Source organism: Phytophthora parasitica (assembly GCF_000247585.1).
Source record: "Phytophthora parasitica INRA-310 unplaced genomic scaffold supercont2.1, whole genome shotgun sequence".
Lineage (NCBI taxonomy): Eukaryota > Oomycota > Peronosporomycetes > Peronosporales > Peronosporaceae > Phytophthora > Phytophthora nicotianae.
Window position 1 is genome coordinate 2467758 of NW_008634126.1, and position 14972 is coordinate 2482729.

Sequence of the window (14972 nt, forward strand, 5' to 3'; positions counted from 1 at the left end):
ACGCTTCAGGATGATTTTGGTCAGTAAAGACGCGTCCAGGCTTACTCTCGTAGAAGACAGCCGTGTGACTGTAAAACACTTTGTTTGTCTTGCTATCTAGCAAGCGGTAACCACGCTGTTCTCGACTGTAGCCAACGAAAATCGCTTCACGAGCTTTAGGTTCCATCTTTTTCCTCTCAACTTTGTCGACATAAGCCAGAACAGCACACCCGAACGTTCTCAACCGCGAGTATTCTGGTGTCTCTCGATGCCACACGGCAAACGGCACCTGCATACCTTTGGCGGCATTTGGTACAATATTAACGTAGTATGCCGCGGTCACGGCTGCCTCCGCCCACAACTCCTGAGGTAGCTGAAAATGTGCCAGCAGACAACGCATTCGTTCAGTTACAGTCCTTATCATCCGCTCCGCTATGCCGTTTTGCTCAGGTGTATGCTTCACAGTAAGCGAACACTCCATTCCGTGCTTCTTTTCACATCTTCTGCAAAGTGAAGTCAATTCGCGTGCGTTATCACACCGTAATTTCTTCATACGCACTTTGAGTTGAGTCTTCACATACCCATAGAGCAACTCAAACTTGGCATAGATCTCAGAGCGCTCTTCCAGCAGAAATAGAGTCGAAAATCGACTTGCTTCATCAACAAAGAGGGCGAAATATTGCTTACCCGAATAGGATGCGATGGCATATGGTCCCCATACGTCCACGTGCACAAATTCACCAACTAACCACTCATGATCCGAAGTGTTGACGGTGTGAAAGCTTTTTCGCGCTAGTTTGCCTTTCACACATGACTCACAGTGAAACTTCTCATCAACACGCAAGTCCACATTTGCTAAGGGCCAATCTACGTGTCGGAACAGTGCGTTGAACACATTCCGTCCTGGGTGACCAAGTTTCACATACGCCGGCTAATGGAGCACATTGCCGTACTCGGAAAACCATTGGATGACTATGAAAAACCGGCGTTACTTATTGGATCACTACCTCCTGAGTATGATAACGTGGTAGAAACGTTTCTTACTAGTCATACACCGCAAGACACCAATGAACCACCGAATTATGAGCAGTTGGAGCATGCTCTCGAGGTCGCATATGATCGCCGTCAAGGTCGTAAAACGGAGAGTGGCAAAGTAGATGATGAAGATAAGGCTTATATGTCTGGTGGAGGTCGTGGTCGCGGGCGAGGCCGCGGACGTGGTCGTGGACGTGGTGGACCAGGAGGTCGCTGTAGCCCTGGACGACGTGGTGGTTCTGGTGGACGTGGCTCAGGCGGTCGTGGTGGAAGTACTGGAAGAGGACGTGGACGAGGAGGACAAGGCAGAGGTACCCAGCAGCAACCCCTAGGGAACTGCTATCACTGCAACGAACAAGGCCACCAAGTTCGAGATTGTCCATACTTGGGCAAGCGGCCACCAAGCGAGCGTTCTAGAGTGGAACAGCCTGGAAAGCGCAGCAAAGTTGGTGGTGGTCAGCAAGTTAAGAGTGGCAATGCGAAGGGCAGTAGTTCTCAGGGTAATTATTTTGGTGAAGAAAGTGATAATGCTTATGTTGCTGGTGATTGTCTTCAACGGAGAGTGGAAAACATAGCTTATAAAAGATGGTATTTGGATTCTGGCTGCACAAATCACATCACAAACCAGAAGAGTGACTTCATTACGTTCACGCCGAGTTTGGTAATGATTCAGATGCTAAAAGATATGCTTGATGCCCGGTTCAAAATGAAGGATCTTGGAGAATTACATTACATCCTCGGCTGGGAGATTACCCGCAATCGACAGGATCGCACCGTGTTTGTGAGTCAGCGCAAGTACGCGTTGACTGTGCTGGAGCGCTTTCATATGAGCGAGTGCAATGGGTGTAAGACTCCTAGTACTGCGGATCTGAAGCTCTCTAAGACAATGTGTCCCACTGACACTGATGAAAAAGAGCTTATGAAGACGAAACCATATCGTGCCGTAATTGGGAGCCTAATGTATCTAATGCTAGGGACACGTCCTGATCTGGTGTATTTGGTTCGTGAGTGTAGTCAGCTCCTCGACAATCCTGGCCTGATGCACTGGAGAGCGGCAAAGCGTGGACTACGCTATTTGAAAGACACATTTGACTGGGGCTTGCGACTGGGTGGTATTAAGTGGGCAAGTGGGAGACTTGACAACCATCTAAATGCATACGCTGATGCTGACTTCGCCAATCGCGTTGACGATCGCAAGTCTGTAGCAGGCTACATAACGAAGTTTTGCGGTAGCACAATATCATGGGTCAGCCAGACTGAAAAGACAGCCGCACTTCATACGACCGAAGCAGAGTATATGGCATTGAGTCTATTGGTACAAGAAGTGGTTCATCTTCGACAAATGCTCAAGGAACTGAAAGTGCAGCAACGCAATCCCTCTCAAATATATGTTGACAACGAGAGTGCCAAGAAACTGGCAAAGAACCCCCAGTTTCACAGCAGATCGAAACATATCGACGTCCGTCATCATTTCGTCCGTGAACGCATCGAGTTGAAGCAGATTGATGTGGAGCGTGTGGCCAGCACCGATAATATTGCAGATGCTTTCACAAAACCGCTTGCTCGCCCAGCATTCCAGAAGCACAGAGCAGCAATGGGATTGATGTCACGCAGTGAATTTGAAGAAAGAGCGCCTAACAATGTCAACCAGTAGGTGGGGCTGTTGCGATGTACTGGTTCACAGGTTGACGCTCTCTATGGAGGTTAGCTTTTTGGTCCCGAATGGGTTTTGTGCCACCGGCTTTTGTCCCAAAAGGGTTTTTGCTAACTGTGTGGTTCATGTGTGAGAAAGGTGAGAGAAGGAGAGACAGGTGATACGCCAAGTAATGTAGCAACACAGAAAGCTTTCATTCTGGAATATACGCTCTGCTAAGCAGCCTTCCTCACTAAACTAACACTCGTAGGCTTCGTTCTATTTGTCACCTAGCAGTGACTATAGCTACTCCTCTGCGCAAATACTTGCACGCCGCAAGTGTAACATTTTTTTTTTAATGCTTGGTAACATTTTTTTACGTTTTTTTTTTCGTTTGAATACTGATTTGTAATTGGCTAACCTGTTGAAGTGGTTGAAATTGTCATAGTTTTGTCTTTGTTACTTTCCATACGAACAGACTTTTGTCATTGGCACCAATAGAGACCAACCTCGTGTCGTCGCAAGTGAAGGCTACGTTGGCCACGTTCAGACTGTGGCCATGTAGTTTGTGCTGCTCCGTGTGTCTGGACAGACACGGCGTGTTGTACACGCGGATCTCGCCCTGGTTGGTAGCTGCAACCAGCATCTCCTGCGTGTTCGCCTTTGCCAGAGCGTGGACGTGGTCGTCTGGCTTGCCAGCGATGTCCCAGACACCCTGGGCATCCCACGCAAACAAACACTTGTGTGACGCCCATGTGACGTCCGCCGCACTAGCAGGCGAAGTGATCTGGCTGCCGTCCATCGTGCTTACGAACAGAAGCTCGAACGCATCGCTCGACACTCTTGCCATGCTGCTATCGGCTGCAAAATCCAAGCGAGTGGCACGACCGCTGGGCTTGGAGAACTTGAAACGCAGCGAGAAATTGTCTAGCGTCGAGTAGAAGTACACGCAGTGATCGGCTGAAGCTAACGCCAGCAGCGTCAAGTCCGGCGAGAACGTCATGTCCAGTGCACCAAGCTTACTATCTCGTCCTTCGTGTAGCAGTTCAAGGGTCTGACCATCAAGCACGGCGAAGGCTCCATCTTTGTGATTCTTGCTACTCTCCGATCCACCAAAACCTACTGCGAGCCACTTGCCGTCCGGAGAGAACGCCACGCTCTGTAGAGCCCCATCCAGCGCAGTCTTTGCGATCACGCAGCGCTTTTCTAAATGCCACAGACGCACCGTGTGATCGCCTCCAGCTGTGACTATTAATTCTGGTCGTAGTGGATGTACTGCGAGTCCCTGAAGCTGAACCGTGCGGTCGAAATGGCTCTCCGACACGAGAATCGCGTCTCCCGTGAGTCGAGATAACTCGAACAACTCGGCACCTTTCGTCCCGATAAGCAAGCGATCTTCCGCTACATCCCAATAAAGAGAGCGCACCGCTGCGCTATGTGGCGCTGGGTGGAAACCTGCAACGTCGAAGTCAGCTAGAGGAGTCAATGTCGTGCGCGCCCACAGCTTCACGTGTCCGTCACGTCCTCCCGTAGCGCAGCCCAAAGACGTGGTGTGTATGGCGTAGACGCTTCCTGTATGCGCTGGAATCACTCGCGCGACAGCACAGGCCTCCCAAGTGTACAGATGACCAGAAGCGCAGCCTGTGACTACAAGTCCACCCATCGAGGCACCGCATAGTATTGGCTGTCGCTGCGCTCGAGCACCAAAGATCCCGTCCCGTGCTGTGAGCGCAGGTGGCGTCATTTTCCAGAACAGAACGTGTTCTTCTCCTCCGGACACCAAGCGACAGCCTCCTGCACTCTGCGGATCCTCGATGAAACACAAAAAGAACACAGCGTGGCGAGTAGAACGAGAGCTGGCAAACAACGCGCCGTCAAACCATTGCCCAGAGGCTGAGCGATACACAGCTAGTGAATGGAATTCATCCTGACCCACGGCAGCCAGAAGCTTGCCATCGGGTGAACTGAAGCAGACAGCAGTCACAGCCTTACTGTGAAAGGCGCTGAGCTCTACGACCCGAGTGCAAGTAGCAGGTTCCCACACGTGGATGCGTGGTCTCTCATGCGCGAAGTTCTGGGCACAAATCTCTCCTGAAGCTACAAATCCACCACAAGGCGACATTGCCATACACAAGATGGGACGTGTATGTCCCGTATAGAACTGCTGTTGATGTTCTCGTCGGTCATAACTCACGCCAACACACCCAGTCGGGTACACGATCCGCTTCGGTCGAGCGTATACAACATTTTGTCTAGCATCGTGTGTACGCAAACCAAAGACGTGTTCCAACTCGAATGTTCGGTGTTTAGCGACTCCGTCCGCCTCGCTCGGTTCCTGTACGACACCAGACGGTGGCAATAGCGCACTCACGAACGGCGTCATGTCGCTCTGAGCACCTCCACCGACGTTAACGAAGGCCTCGGGCAGGAATCGTCCCTCAGCTTCCAGATCTGGATCCTCTTCAGGATCTTTCGCAATACTCGCGTTACCATTCACTACTGTTTCAGGTCCACTACCGGCACCATACAGTCGTCGCCACTGAAGCATGCACCGATCTGAGCGACCGATACTGACACAGAGCGCTCCACCAGGTCCTGAGAAACCTAATTGAGCAACAGCACCGCTGTGTCCATGGTACGTCTTGGCTCCAGCTCCTTGTACAAAACTCGGGTACTTCAATACACTAATCACTCCATGAGAATTCCCAGCGGCAAGGATGGCATTGCTGCCTTTGTACGGCGCTCCAGGCAGCGAACATGCGCAACACGTGATCTCTTGCATTGCGTCCAGTCCATTGGGTGCCACGGGCCAGATTCCTTGGTTAGACCAGTTGTAAATGGTACTGCAGGTATCCCAGATATGATTGCGAAGAGCTGTAGCACTCGCCACATGAGAACCAGTAGTGACGTCGGCGAAAAACAACTCAAAGCCTTTGCAGTTGCTGCGTAAATACTGCGAGTCGCCAGCCAGATCGATGTGTGTGATCGGTGCCTTATGTTTGGAGAAAACCGCTCGCTTCGTGTAGTTGCTGGGGACGTCGTAGATGTACACAGAGCCATCCATTGCTCCACATACGAGTGACTGACCGTCAGGGGAGAAGCGTAACACCGTCACAGATTGTTTGGTATCTCGAGTCTCGTACACGAGCTCGACACTTTGTCCACGGTCTTCAAACACCAACATACTGCCGTCTTTCTTGTGTCGTCTTCCAGTTCCGCCGCTACCCAAGCCAACAGCAATGAAATCTCCATCCGGAGAATACGCACACGCACGGCTACTCGTCTCCAGTTTGTTCGACAGTATCAAGAGATGGTGATTCAAGTCCCAAATACGGAGCACTCCGTCGTCTCCAGTCGTACATCCTCGAGTTTTAGCGTAGCAGACGCTCAGACCATGCAGCTCACCGCGTGTATGGTTCTCCAGTGATGTCACTGGCGTACCGTCAGGAGTTTTAAGACCGATTTGAGTGCCATCGAGCGACGAAAGAAGGTAAATGCTGCTGCCTCGTGTGCCTACCAGTAGCATCTCCTTAGTGGTGTCCCAGAAGACGCTGCGGATCGCGTAGTGTGCTGAATTGAACTCCCCGAACTCGGCCAAACACTCCAAGTCCGCGCTCCATAGCTTCACGAGACCATCTTGTCCGCCACTTGCGATCCCTCCGGTAGCTCCAGTCGAACTGTACAACGCTGCCACGCCTCGTGTATGCGCTGGTACAATACTGGAGAGCTCAGTTCCTTTGAAGTGAAATAAATCTCCACTAACTGTGCCTGCCACTGCATCCTTACCGCAGTAAACAACACTCAAAAACGACGGTGGAGCGCCTCCTTGTCGACCTTTACGTCCTAATAAAGCGTCCTTCTTAACAAGAGTCCGGCCTGCTGCAAGACGCCAGAAAGCTGCAGTCTTCACGCCCACAGTTGCGATCACAACGGGAGCCATTGGAGATTCCGAGGGGTTCACCAAGTCCTCTGGTGTTGTGACTGCTGCTCCTTTAATTACAATTTCCTGTTGGAAACTCAAGCCGAGAATGCGACCCACCGATGACGTACTTGCATGAGCTAGTAGCTCCCCACTGCGCCAGTCGTACAGCGCGAGTGAGTTCCGATCATCCAGACCCACACTCGCCAGTAAGTTTCCAGTAGAATTGAAGCGTAACTCGGCAATTCCGTGACGATGGAAGCCACGCAGAGACACTAACACTTCGAGCGAGTCGATCCGCCACACGTGAATGACAGGAAGACGCCCCATTTGTCCCGAAGCCGCGATCTCTTGAGACGCACTCGACTTGCCACTTGGTCCAAGATATACAGCGAGGCTCGTGACTTCGTCTGAGTGTTGCTTGAAGTGGCGCTGCAACCAGAGCTTAGTGTCCAGTACTACGACGATATTTGCAGCAGGGTAGACCATTAAACTCTTAGCGCGTGTGAGGAACAGATTGTTGCGAGCATCGTGACAGCGATAGCCATAGACCCATTCCAGTTCTAAACTGTCCCTGGGCACAGTTGAAAGCTCCAAATCTGCTTCATTCGGAGCCTCAGAAGGCGGTACACTACTGCTAACCCAAGGCTTCGATGGTGTTATTACAGCCGGTGTAGCCTTGGCTGGTTCTTCTCCGTTCTCGTCTTGTTCGTCTTCCTCGTTGTGCGCTTGATCCTGCAGTCTTTCAGCCAGTAGCTCAAGCGCAAAATCTCCCACAGCTACGGCCTCGTCGAAAGCTGAGCGCTCGTTCCCGTGACTGACTTCTCGTTCGTCGTCTGAGGTTCCTGGAACGTCCTCAGCGTCACCTGTTCCACCGTCAGCATCGATCTCTTCACGCTCGACACGCCACTGGAAGATACAGCGTTCATCTCGTGCACTCGCTACGACGTGGCTTCCGTCTGCAGTAAAGCGTACAGCTGAGATAGTACTAGCCGCTCCTCTTGCGACTTGACACAGTGACTCTGGATTCACACACGGATACCGAAACAAACGCAGAGAGCCAAGTGTGTCTCCTGTAACGAGCATGGGCGTCTCGGCTCCAGATGAACGATCAACCGCCGATATCTCGTAAGCTTCTGTCTTACGCGTAGGCCACGTGCCTTGAACGCCCCATCCATACGGACACGAGCACGACAGCCACTCGACGTCCTTCAACGTGGCTATACGCGTGATTTCCACGCCTGAAGAGCTCTCGAAAAACACCATTTCGCCTCGGTTTCGAGCGTTCGCCATGATATGTTCACCAGTTGTTGAAAAGTCGAACGTGTTGATGACAACACCCGCATCTCGTGCACGACATTTGCCCTTAGAAGCCCAATCTTCCGTGTGATACGAGTAGATGCAGTTGTCACTGGACCCCACAGCCAACGTAAGTCCATCACCGGTGAATCGCAGCGTTCCAATGGGTCTTTTTGAGTCTTTGGCCTCGAATTTCACGGCCAGTGAAGACTCGTTCAACACTGCGAAGGCTCCTTGCTTGTTCGGGTTCACCAGTTTAGGTTGCTGTCGTCGACGCCACGCCGATAAATCGGGGTCAGTTGTCGCTGAACTCTCTTCGTATTCTTCTTCAGCACCTTGACCCACAGCGATAATTGAGCCATCCGGTGAGTACGCACATGCTCGAGAAGGAGCGTCCAGAGCCGAGACGCGAAGCTGACGGTGCGTTGACAAGTCCCAGATACGCACAGTGCGATCATCCCCCACCGAGCAACATTCACGTCGTAGCGGATGCATTGCAAGCCCATGAAGCTGGAAGGCCGAGTGGCCACAGACAACAGGACCAAAGTGCAGGTTGGAACCATCACTCGATGCGATCTCGAAGATCTCGGCGCCTGCAGTGGCGATCAACAACTTGGCTCCTCCATCTGGAGAAGCCACGAGGCTGCGTACACGAGGCGAAGAGCTTCCTAGCGCCACTAAATCAAACTGAGCTCCAGGTTCCAAGCGTCGACTCCAAATGCGAACTTTCCCGTCTTTACCGCCACTGAGAACGCCGCCTGTGAATGCAAACAGCGCTGTCACTGCTGCTGCGTGTGCGTATAATACACGCACACAGTTCCGTCCTTCGAATAGCAATAACTGTCCTCGAGCTGTGCCTGCTATAGCGCCAGAATCACCCGGTAAAGCCACCAAACTCAGGATTGTCTGCACCTTTGCCTTGCGTCCTAGAACACCTGGAAGTCGTGCGAATAATGCGTGAGGACTGGAGTATCGTGCATCTCGCTCACCTGTCCAAAAGAACAAATGACGTCGTCCTCCCGTCACAAACTGAGTTTGACCTGACGGCCCATTCAAGACTGTCAAAGCGTGAACGGGCTCCCGACCTCCACGTCCTGCAAAGATGAGCTCTGCTGGTTTACTCCAGTCCGCGAAGTCACTATTTCCTCCACTTCCTTCAGTTGCTATCGCTTTCTCCCATTGATACACCGCAACGCAGTGGAATTCATCTTGACCGACAGTCACGAGTGTTCGCCCATTAGGCATCCACGCCAAATGTGACACACCACGTCGATGGAAGCCGCGAAGAACGCTCAGTACGCCGCCCCCGCCTCCTGCTCCACTCTCGCTTAGCGTCTGTGTAGACCAAATCACGATCTTCGGTATCAACGCAGCTTCACCCGTAGCGATCACGCGCCGATCAGCTGGATGCACTGCCAATGTCTGTACCAGTCCAGAGTGATGACAAGCGAAGCGCTGTCGATGGGCGACACTATCATACACAACGATCACGCTTCCTGCAGGATAAATCGCCTCAGCTGGTGACACATAGTGAACGATGTTGCGGAGATCACTGTTGTAGCCGTAGACCCACTCGAGCTCCAGACTGGCGGCTGGCATCCGTGGGTCGATCGGGGGCGGAGCACTGGGCGTCGCATTCGCCACTGCCAATTGCCACGGACGTCGTGGTATCGTCTTGTACACCGTCAAGTCTGGAGCTGTTGCGTCTTGTGGTAGACTCGCGTCTCTCTTCCTCGCTGTGTCTTCATCATCCAGAGCGGAAGGCACCAACAGCCCTGCAGCAGCCTCTCGTTCTGCATCACTGTCGTCTCCGTCCTGTTCGTCTACAGTCTCTTCTGGACAGTCAAAGTAGTCCACCCATGAAGTCACTTCTGGTGTAGTATCAGCGAAGTGTAAGAACTCGGGTAGCGATATAAACCCATCTAGACCGGGCTTTTGAGCCTTCTGGAAAGCGTGCTGTGCCAGATCTTCCAGTACAAGCTCTGTTGGACATGACAGACCCACGCAGAGTTTACACAGTCCAGTCAGTGTCGATTTGAACGCCAATGTGAGTTCATCCAGCGACAGTTGTCCCGTTTCATTGAAGTCGTAGCAATTGTACACAACTGTAGGTAATTTTCAGTTAGATAATTTCAAATTCAAGCTTCGGTGACGTACACGTGAGTTTTTGTGGGATGGACATGGCTGACATCATGGCCATTGTGCCGAGGAACTCGAGTGCGTCCACCAAGCCATTCTAAGAGAAACAAGAAATAATTGACAATATAAGTAGAAAGTCGAAAACTTCGCTGTTGTCGACGCCTCCGTCACCTCGTCCGTGTCTAGAGCCGTGAAGAGCGCGGCACTGAGTTGGTCCATCTCACTGCGCGCATGAATATCAAGCGCCTGTTGCATGGAGCGACAGATTTCCACTAGTTCGTCCTGGCTCAGGCCGAAGCCCTCGGCCACGTCGTTGAAGCTCTCCCAGAGTTTATTCACATCCCGTTCGGAGGCTGCCCACAGCAACTGCGTTGAGGTCGAAAGAACAGGCGAGAGGGAAAAGAGATGTGGCTGCGTACCATTGAGGAAGGAGGTCGTGGATTTTAGGTACGTCGCTTTGCCCTGCAGCTGACCCATGGTGTGCCAATCGTCGAGTGATGACAATCTTAAAGAGTCGCGATCTTTTACGAATATTATATAATCCTTAAATATTTTAAAATAGTCTGAAAAAATATGTCAATGGTATACTTAAGTACGTCCGATTGTTTAGTGTGTACTTAACCAGTTTTAAACAAGCTGATGTATACTTATACGAGCTCACATCGACCGGTTTAAAAATGCACATTCTACAGAATTTGCAGGACATTGAACCCATCAGATTCCTTACTGCAGGACAAAGTGTTCTGCAATTTTCAAATGAAAGAGGTACAACGAGAGCAAAGACTGAATCTGATTATAGTGGGGGAATAATCCCTGATTTTCACAATTTGCAGGACATTTGTCAAGATGAATACGCATACAAAGATTCATACACTTATTTTCTTCCTTCAAGCAGAACGATGGAGGACGTCGACTGGGAAGGTCTCGCGAGGAAGGTCACGGAAATAAAGCGCAACACAGTTAGTGCACGCTCTCGGGCTGTATACAAGAACTCATACGGTCGGTTCATAGCATGGATTGTCATCAACAGGCCACACCTTGTTTCCCCGGCATTTGGGGCACGTCTCGGTGATACAACGGGTCTGTATATCAAGCAGATGCGAAATCTCCTAAAGCCTCTTCTAGGCTGTGATGTTACTACCCCTCCTCTTCGGTTTGAGGCTCTACAGACGGACGAGTTTGGAGCGTGGCTATTGACCCTGGAGAAGCCGGACGGCAGCAGTCTCAGCTACTCCGCGCTAAACACGCACAGAGCGGGTCTCTTCAATTTGTACCGGGATTACGGACTGGGAATCCCGGCTACAATGGAGAAAGAGTTGCAAACGTACTTTAAAGTATTGAAGCGAGAGAGGGCAACCGCTGCAGCGCGTGGTGAAGTCCGGACGAAGACAGGCAAGGACCCATTGTCGTTTGATCTCTACAGTTTCTTCTGTGGGCAGCTCATTACGCACTCTTCAAAGGATATGATTTTCGCCCGTACCTAAATGGTTGTCGCCTGGAATCTAATGTGTAGATCCGCCAATGCTTTCGGTATCCGTCACGGTCACATGGAATGGAACGGAGATGCTCTTTGTATTTATTTTGCTCACCAGAAAAATGACCAAGAAGGTACCAGGCCCCGTGACCCGAAGCACATTTACGCTAATCCGCTGAACCTATCTATTTGTCCAGTGCTGGCTTTTTTTTTTCTATTTTGCTATGTTTTGGGTAACCTCATCGTTCGATGGTAGTGATATTCTATTTCCTGGGAACAGTCAATATGAGCGATTCGCAAATGTCTACATCGATTATTTGACCGAGACAACACAGCTGAGGAGCTACGCCGGCGTGGTATTAGCGGCGATGACCTCGGCACCCACTCTATGAGGAAAGGAGCCGCGACGTTCTGCGCATCTGGCTCAACGGCATGCCCGTCGTCGACAGCAGTACATTTGAGAGCTGGATGGTCGCTAGGTGGCGTGCAAAATACGTATCTACGGTATGAATCGGCAGGCGATATGCACGTGGGACGAACTGTGTCTGGTCTCCCTCCTGATAGTCATAAATTCGCCGTACTTCCCCCGCATTTTGGTGAACGTGACGACGTCGTCGAGAAGGCGGTTCACTGTGTATTCCCTGGTCTACCTTCTCAACTTTCTTTCGTGGGCGAATTTTGCTTGGCTTCTCTGGTCTACCACGCACCGTATTTACAGTCAAAACTCGATGCAAAACACCCGTTGCTAGATCCCCTTTATTTCAGCATCCTACACTTCTTTTGGATTTGTCTCCAAGGATTTACAGGATTGACGATGACAGTACTCGGCTGCATGTCACTGGAGTACCGCCACACGTCTCAATTCTACGGGAAATAAAAAACGCTACTTGAAGTGGCGCTCAAGACTGTTGAGCACGTCGACACAGCACGCACTGGAACTGTTAAGGATTGAGGAGAGAGCAATCGGAGCAGGTATCGTAACCTTTGATGGTCTTGACAACGCCCTTAAGAGATGCCTGGAATCTGCAGGCGTGGCCGCCTTGGTGGAAAAGCTAAACACAAAAGATCATCAAACCAATACTCAAGAGGACGAAAACGACATTTACATGCACTCATCGCACTTTTGGGGTGGGAAGTTTCGGCGTGTCCCCGCTGATTTTGATCTCCCAGACTGCTCGGTTAGCGCACTGTGGGTGCTTTGGCAGTGCGGAAATGCCAGCAAGAAAACCCCTCCGTTGCGAGTGCTTGACGAGCGTGACATGCCTAACAGAAACCTCCAATAGCGGCTTAGTGATGCGCGTTACCTTATGCGAATGATTGAGGACGCAGCAAAACGTTCCGGATTGTGGCGTGCTCGAGAGAGTGTCGCTGACGCTCTTAACACCTTCGCAGCGTGCTCAAAGAGCGTCGAGGTTCCCGAGCAGACTGCACGCAAACGCAAGCGGCGTCAAGGACAACTCTCGTGGATTTCTGTTGCGGCTCTGCATCGTAGGGCTCGAAAACAAAGCTAATCATTGGGTTAAATTCATGTATACACTTGTCAGTGATTGGTTCGAAATTTGACATGGTAATGTCCTGCAAATGTCCTGCAAATTCCGTCTAACAATCATTTCCAAATGTGCGCAAACTCTGAGAAAAAAGTGTAACGACAGAGATTCCTTTGCTTTCGTAAGTAGCATATACTGTAAAAACCGGGGGAAAAGCCAAATAAAAAAAGCCCTAAAAAAACAAAAAAAAGCAAAAATGGTGGAAAAAAAAAAAACCCCAAAAAAAAGGGGGGGGTTAAATCTGATTGAGACATCAATAATAAGGAATAGAGAGTGCATGGCTGTAATTCGTTCTGTCATTCCCGAAAGAGAGATCTCCGCTATATGTACTCCGGCGACCTGAGGTGGCGGGCTGTAACGCTGCACTACGCGTACGGGGTTTAATGTGAAATGATGGGGCGCTTGCTCGGCGTATCGGGATGTGCTGTCAAACGCAGGTATTCCTTGTTCAAGACGACTGGCCAAGTCACACCAGAAGAACGAGCTGCGCGTCCTCTTTACCCTGCGGACGTCGTTGCGTACGTGGGCACCTATGTGAAGCAGCACCCTTGCTTCTACGTTGAAGAGTTGCTGACCGAGCTGAAGACTCGTTTCTCCGAGCAGCAGTGAGGTATGAATGCAACGTGCGTGTTAAGACTTCTACGCTTCCAACTAAATATTTCTAGAAAGGTATAGGAGCGACGTGCCCGTGAGGTGTTGCCAATGGAGGTTGAGACGTATCTAGCCAAGTTGAAGACGTCCTACAGCTATCCTGAGCAGCTTCCATTCCTTGACGAAACGTCGAAAAACGACCTGGATACCATGCGCCGGTATGTGTGGTCCAAGAAAGGCAAGAAAGTCGTTGTTCATGTTCCTTTCAGGCGTGGAAGTCGAGTTTCCTTCCTGGCAGCTTGTGACGTTTGTGGATTTGTTGCCTGAGAAACTACATGTGGGACATTCTCTCATAAACGCTTTCACAGGGCGTTCGTGAGGCAGATAGTGAGGCACTTAAACCCCTGGCCTCTTCCTCGGTCTAGACAACGCGCGCATCCACATGTATCGGGGACTGGATGACGTGGACCGTTGCGGCGCTATTTTGATGTGTCTTCCACCTTACTGCCCACACCTGAATCCGATAGAAGTGATGTTTGGGAGATTGAACAAGTGATTTGCTCGCCATGCCAACCTAGTCTTCGTTTGTATCCGGAGGAAGTAATGAAAGTAGCCATGCGCCACTGCATTTTGTGCGAAGACCACGGAAGCAACTTTTCAGGCAATGTGACTATGCTCAATACGGACTGAACTTAGCGGTTACCTTTTTTCAGGTACGGGCCAGGTCACGCATTAGGTCACGACAGCAAAATACATGTGTGTAGTAGATCAGAGCACAAGGTCGGTCCTGTGATTGCCTTCATCATTACTACATTGTACAGCATTTGTCCCTTGCGATTGCAATCTTATTCTATGGACGAAGTGTATTATTAGTCTCGTGTGATAACAACTATTAATCACTTTCAATGCTGTCGACACACACGTTGGGTGCTATCTGGAGCTCAAGTACATAATCGACAGAGGTACTTGGAAGCGGTCAAGATGATCGAACCTGACGAGAGCAGTGAGGAGATCACTGCTCGGCTCTCGACAAACCATATTTCGTGTGTTGATACAAATTTACCAGGGTTAATCAGTCTGGAGTCAACACTAGTTACTCTGTAGCAAATATTGAGGAACAAGCTGCAAAGCCAAAGCAGAATATCGCCCTGATAATGAAGGTATCTACATTGTAACCGTTCCACACAGTTGCCGCCTTCATGTAGCAGAGGAAGCTTTGGTGGTTGACAGTAATTGCAGCGGGGCTGCCGTAGCTTAGCGTCAGAGGAAGACGGTTAACTCAAAGAGTAAAGGGGTTAACTCAACACCCTAAGAAAGGTTAATAGGTCCTTAATATCCGAAGGCACCTACTAACGA

The 14972-nt window shown here is 50.6% G+C and overlaps 2 protein-coding genes across 3 annotated transcripts; one reads left to right on the plus strand and one right to left on the minus strand.

Moving 5' to 3' along the window:
- Nucleotides 1-3007: 3007 nt before the first annotated feature.
- PPTG_00641 lies at nucleotides 3008-10526 on the minus strand. 2 transcript variants are annotated; one of them, XM_008892064.1, is made up of 4 exons: nucleotides 10424-10526; nucleotides 10176-10357; nucleotides 10023-10101; nucleotides 3008-9970 (listed from the first exon to the last, which is right to left on the minus strand). In XM_008892064.1, exons 1-4 carry the CDS (start codon nucleotides 10479-10481, stop codon nucleotides 3090-3092), a joined length of 7200 nt encoding a protein of 2399 aa, XP_008890312.1. In that variant the 5' UTR covers nucleotides 10482-10526; the 3' UTR covers nucleotides 3008-3089. The 2 variants fall into 2 exon arrangements, with proteins under 2 accessions (XP_008890312.1, XP_008890311.1); XM_008892063.1 differs by having other exon boundaries at nucleotides 10176-10481.
- Nucleotides 10527-10903: 377 nt separating this feature from the next.
- Nucleotides 10904-11488, plus strand: PPTG_00642 (hypothetical protein; the record flags this gene model as incomplete). The annotated part of the gene is made up of 1 exon (XM_008892065.1): nucleotides 10904-11488. The coding sequence occupies one exon, from the start codon at nucleotides 10904-10906 to the stop codon at nucleotides 11486-11488; it is 585 nt and encodes a 194-aa protein (XP_008890313.1).
- Nucleotides 11489-14972: the final 3484 nt, after the last annotated feature.

Bases quoted from the DNA above. Each gene is read 5' to 3' on its own strand.
- PPTG_00641 (XM_008892063.1), bottom strand. From the start codon at position 10,481: ATGGGTCAGCTGCAGGGCAAAGCGACGTACCTAAAATCCACGACCTCC. The intron at 10,102-10,175 runs GTGACGGAGGCG...TGTTTCTCTTAG, and splicing joins CGGCTCTAGACACGGACGAG to AATGGCTTGGTGGACGCACT. The intron at 9,971-10,022 runs GTACGTCACCGA...AATTACCTACAG, and splicing joins CATCCCACAAAAACTCACGT to TTGTGTACAATTGCTACGAC.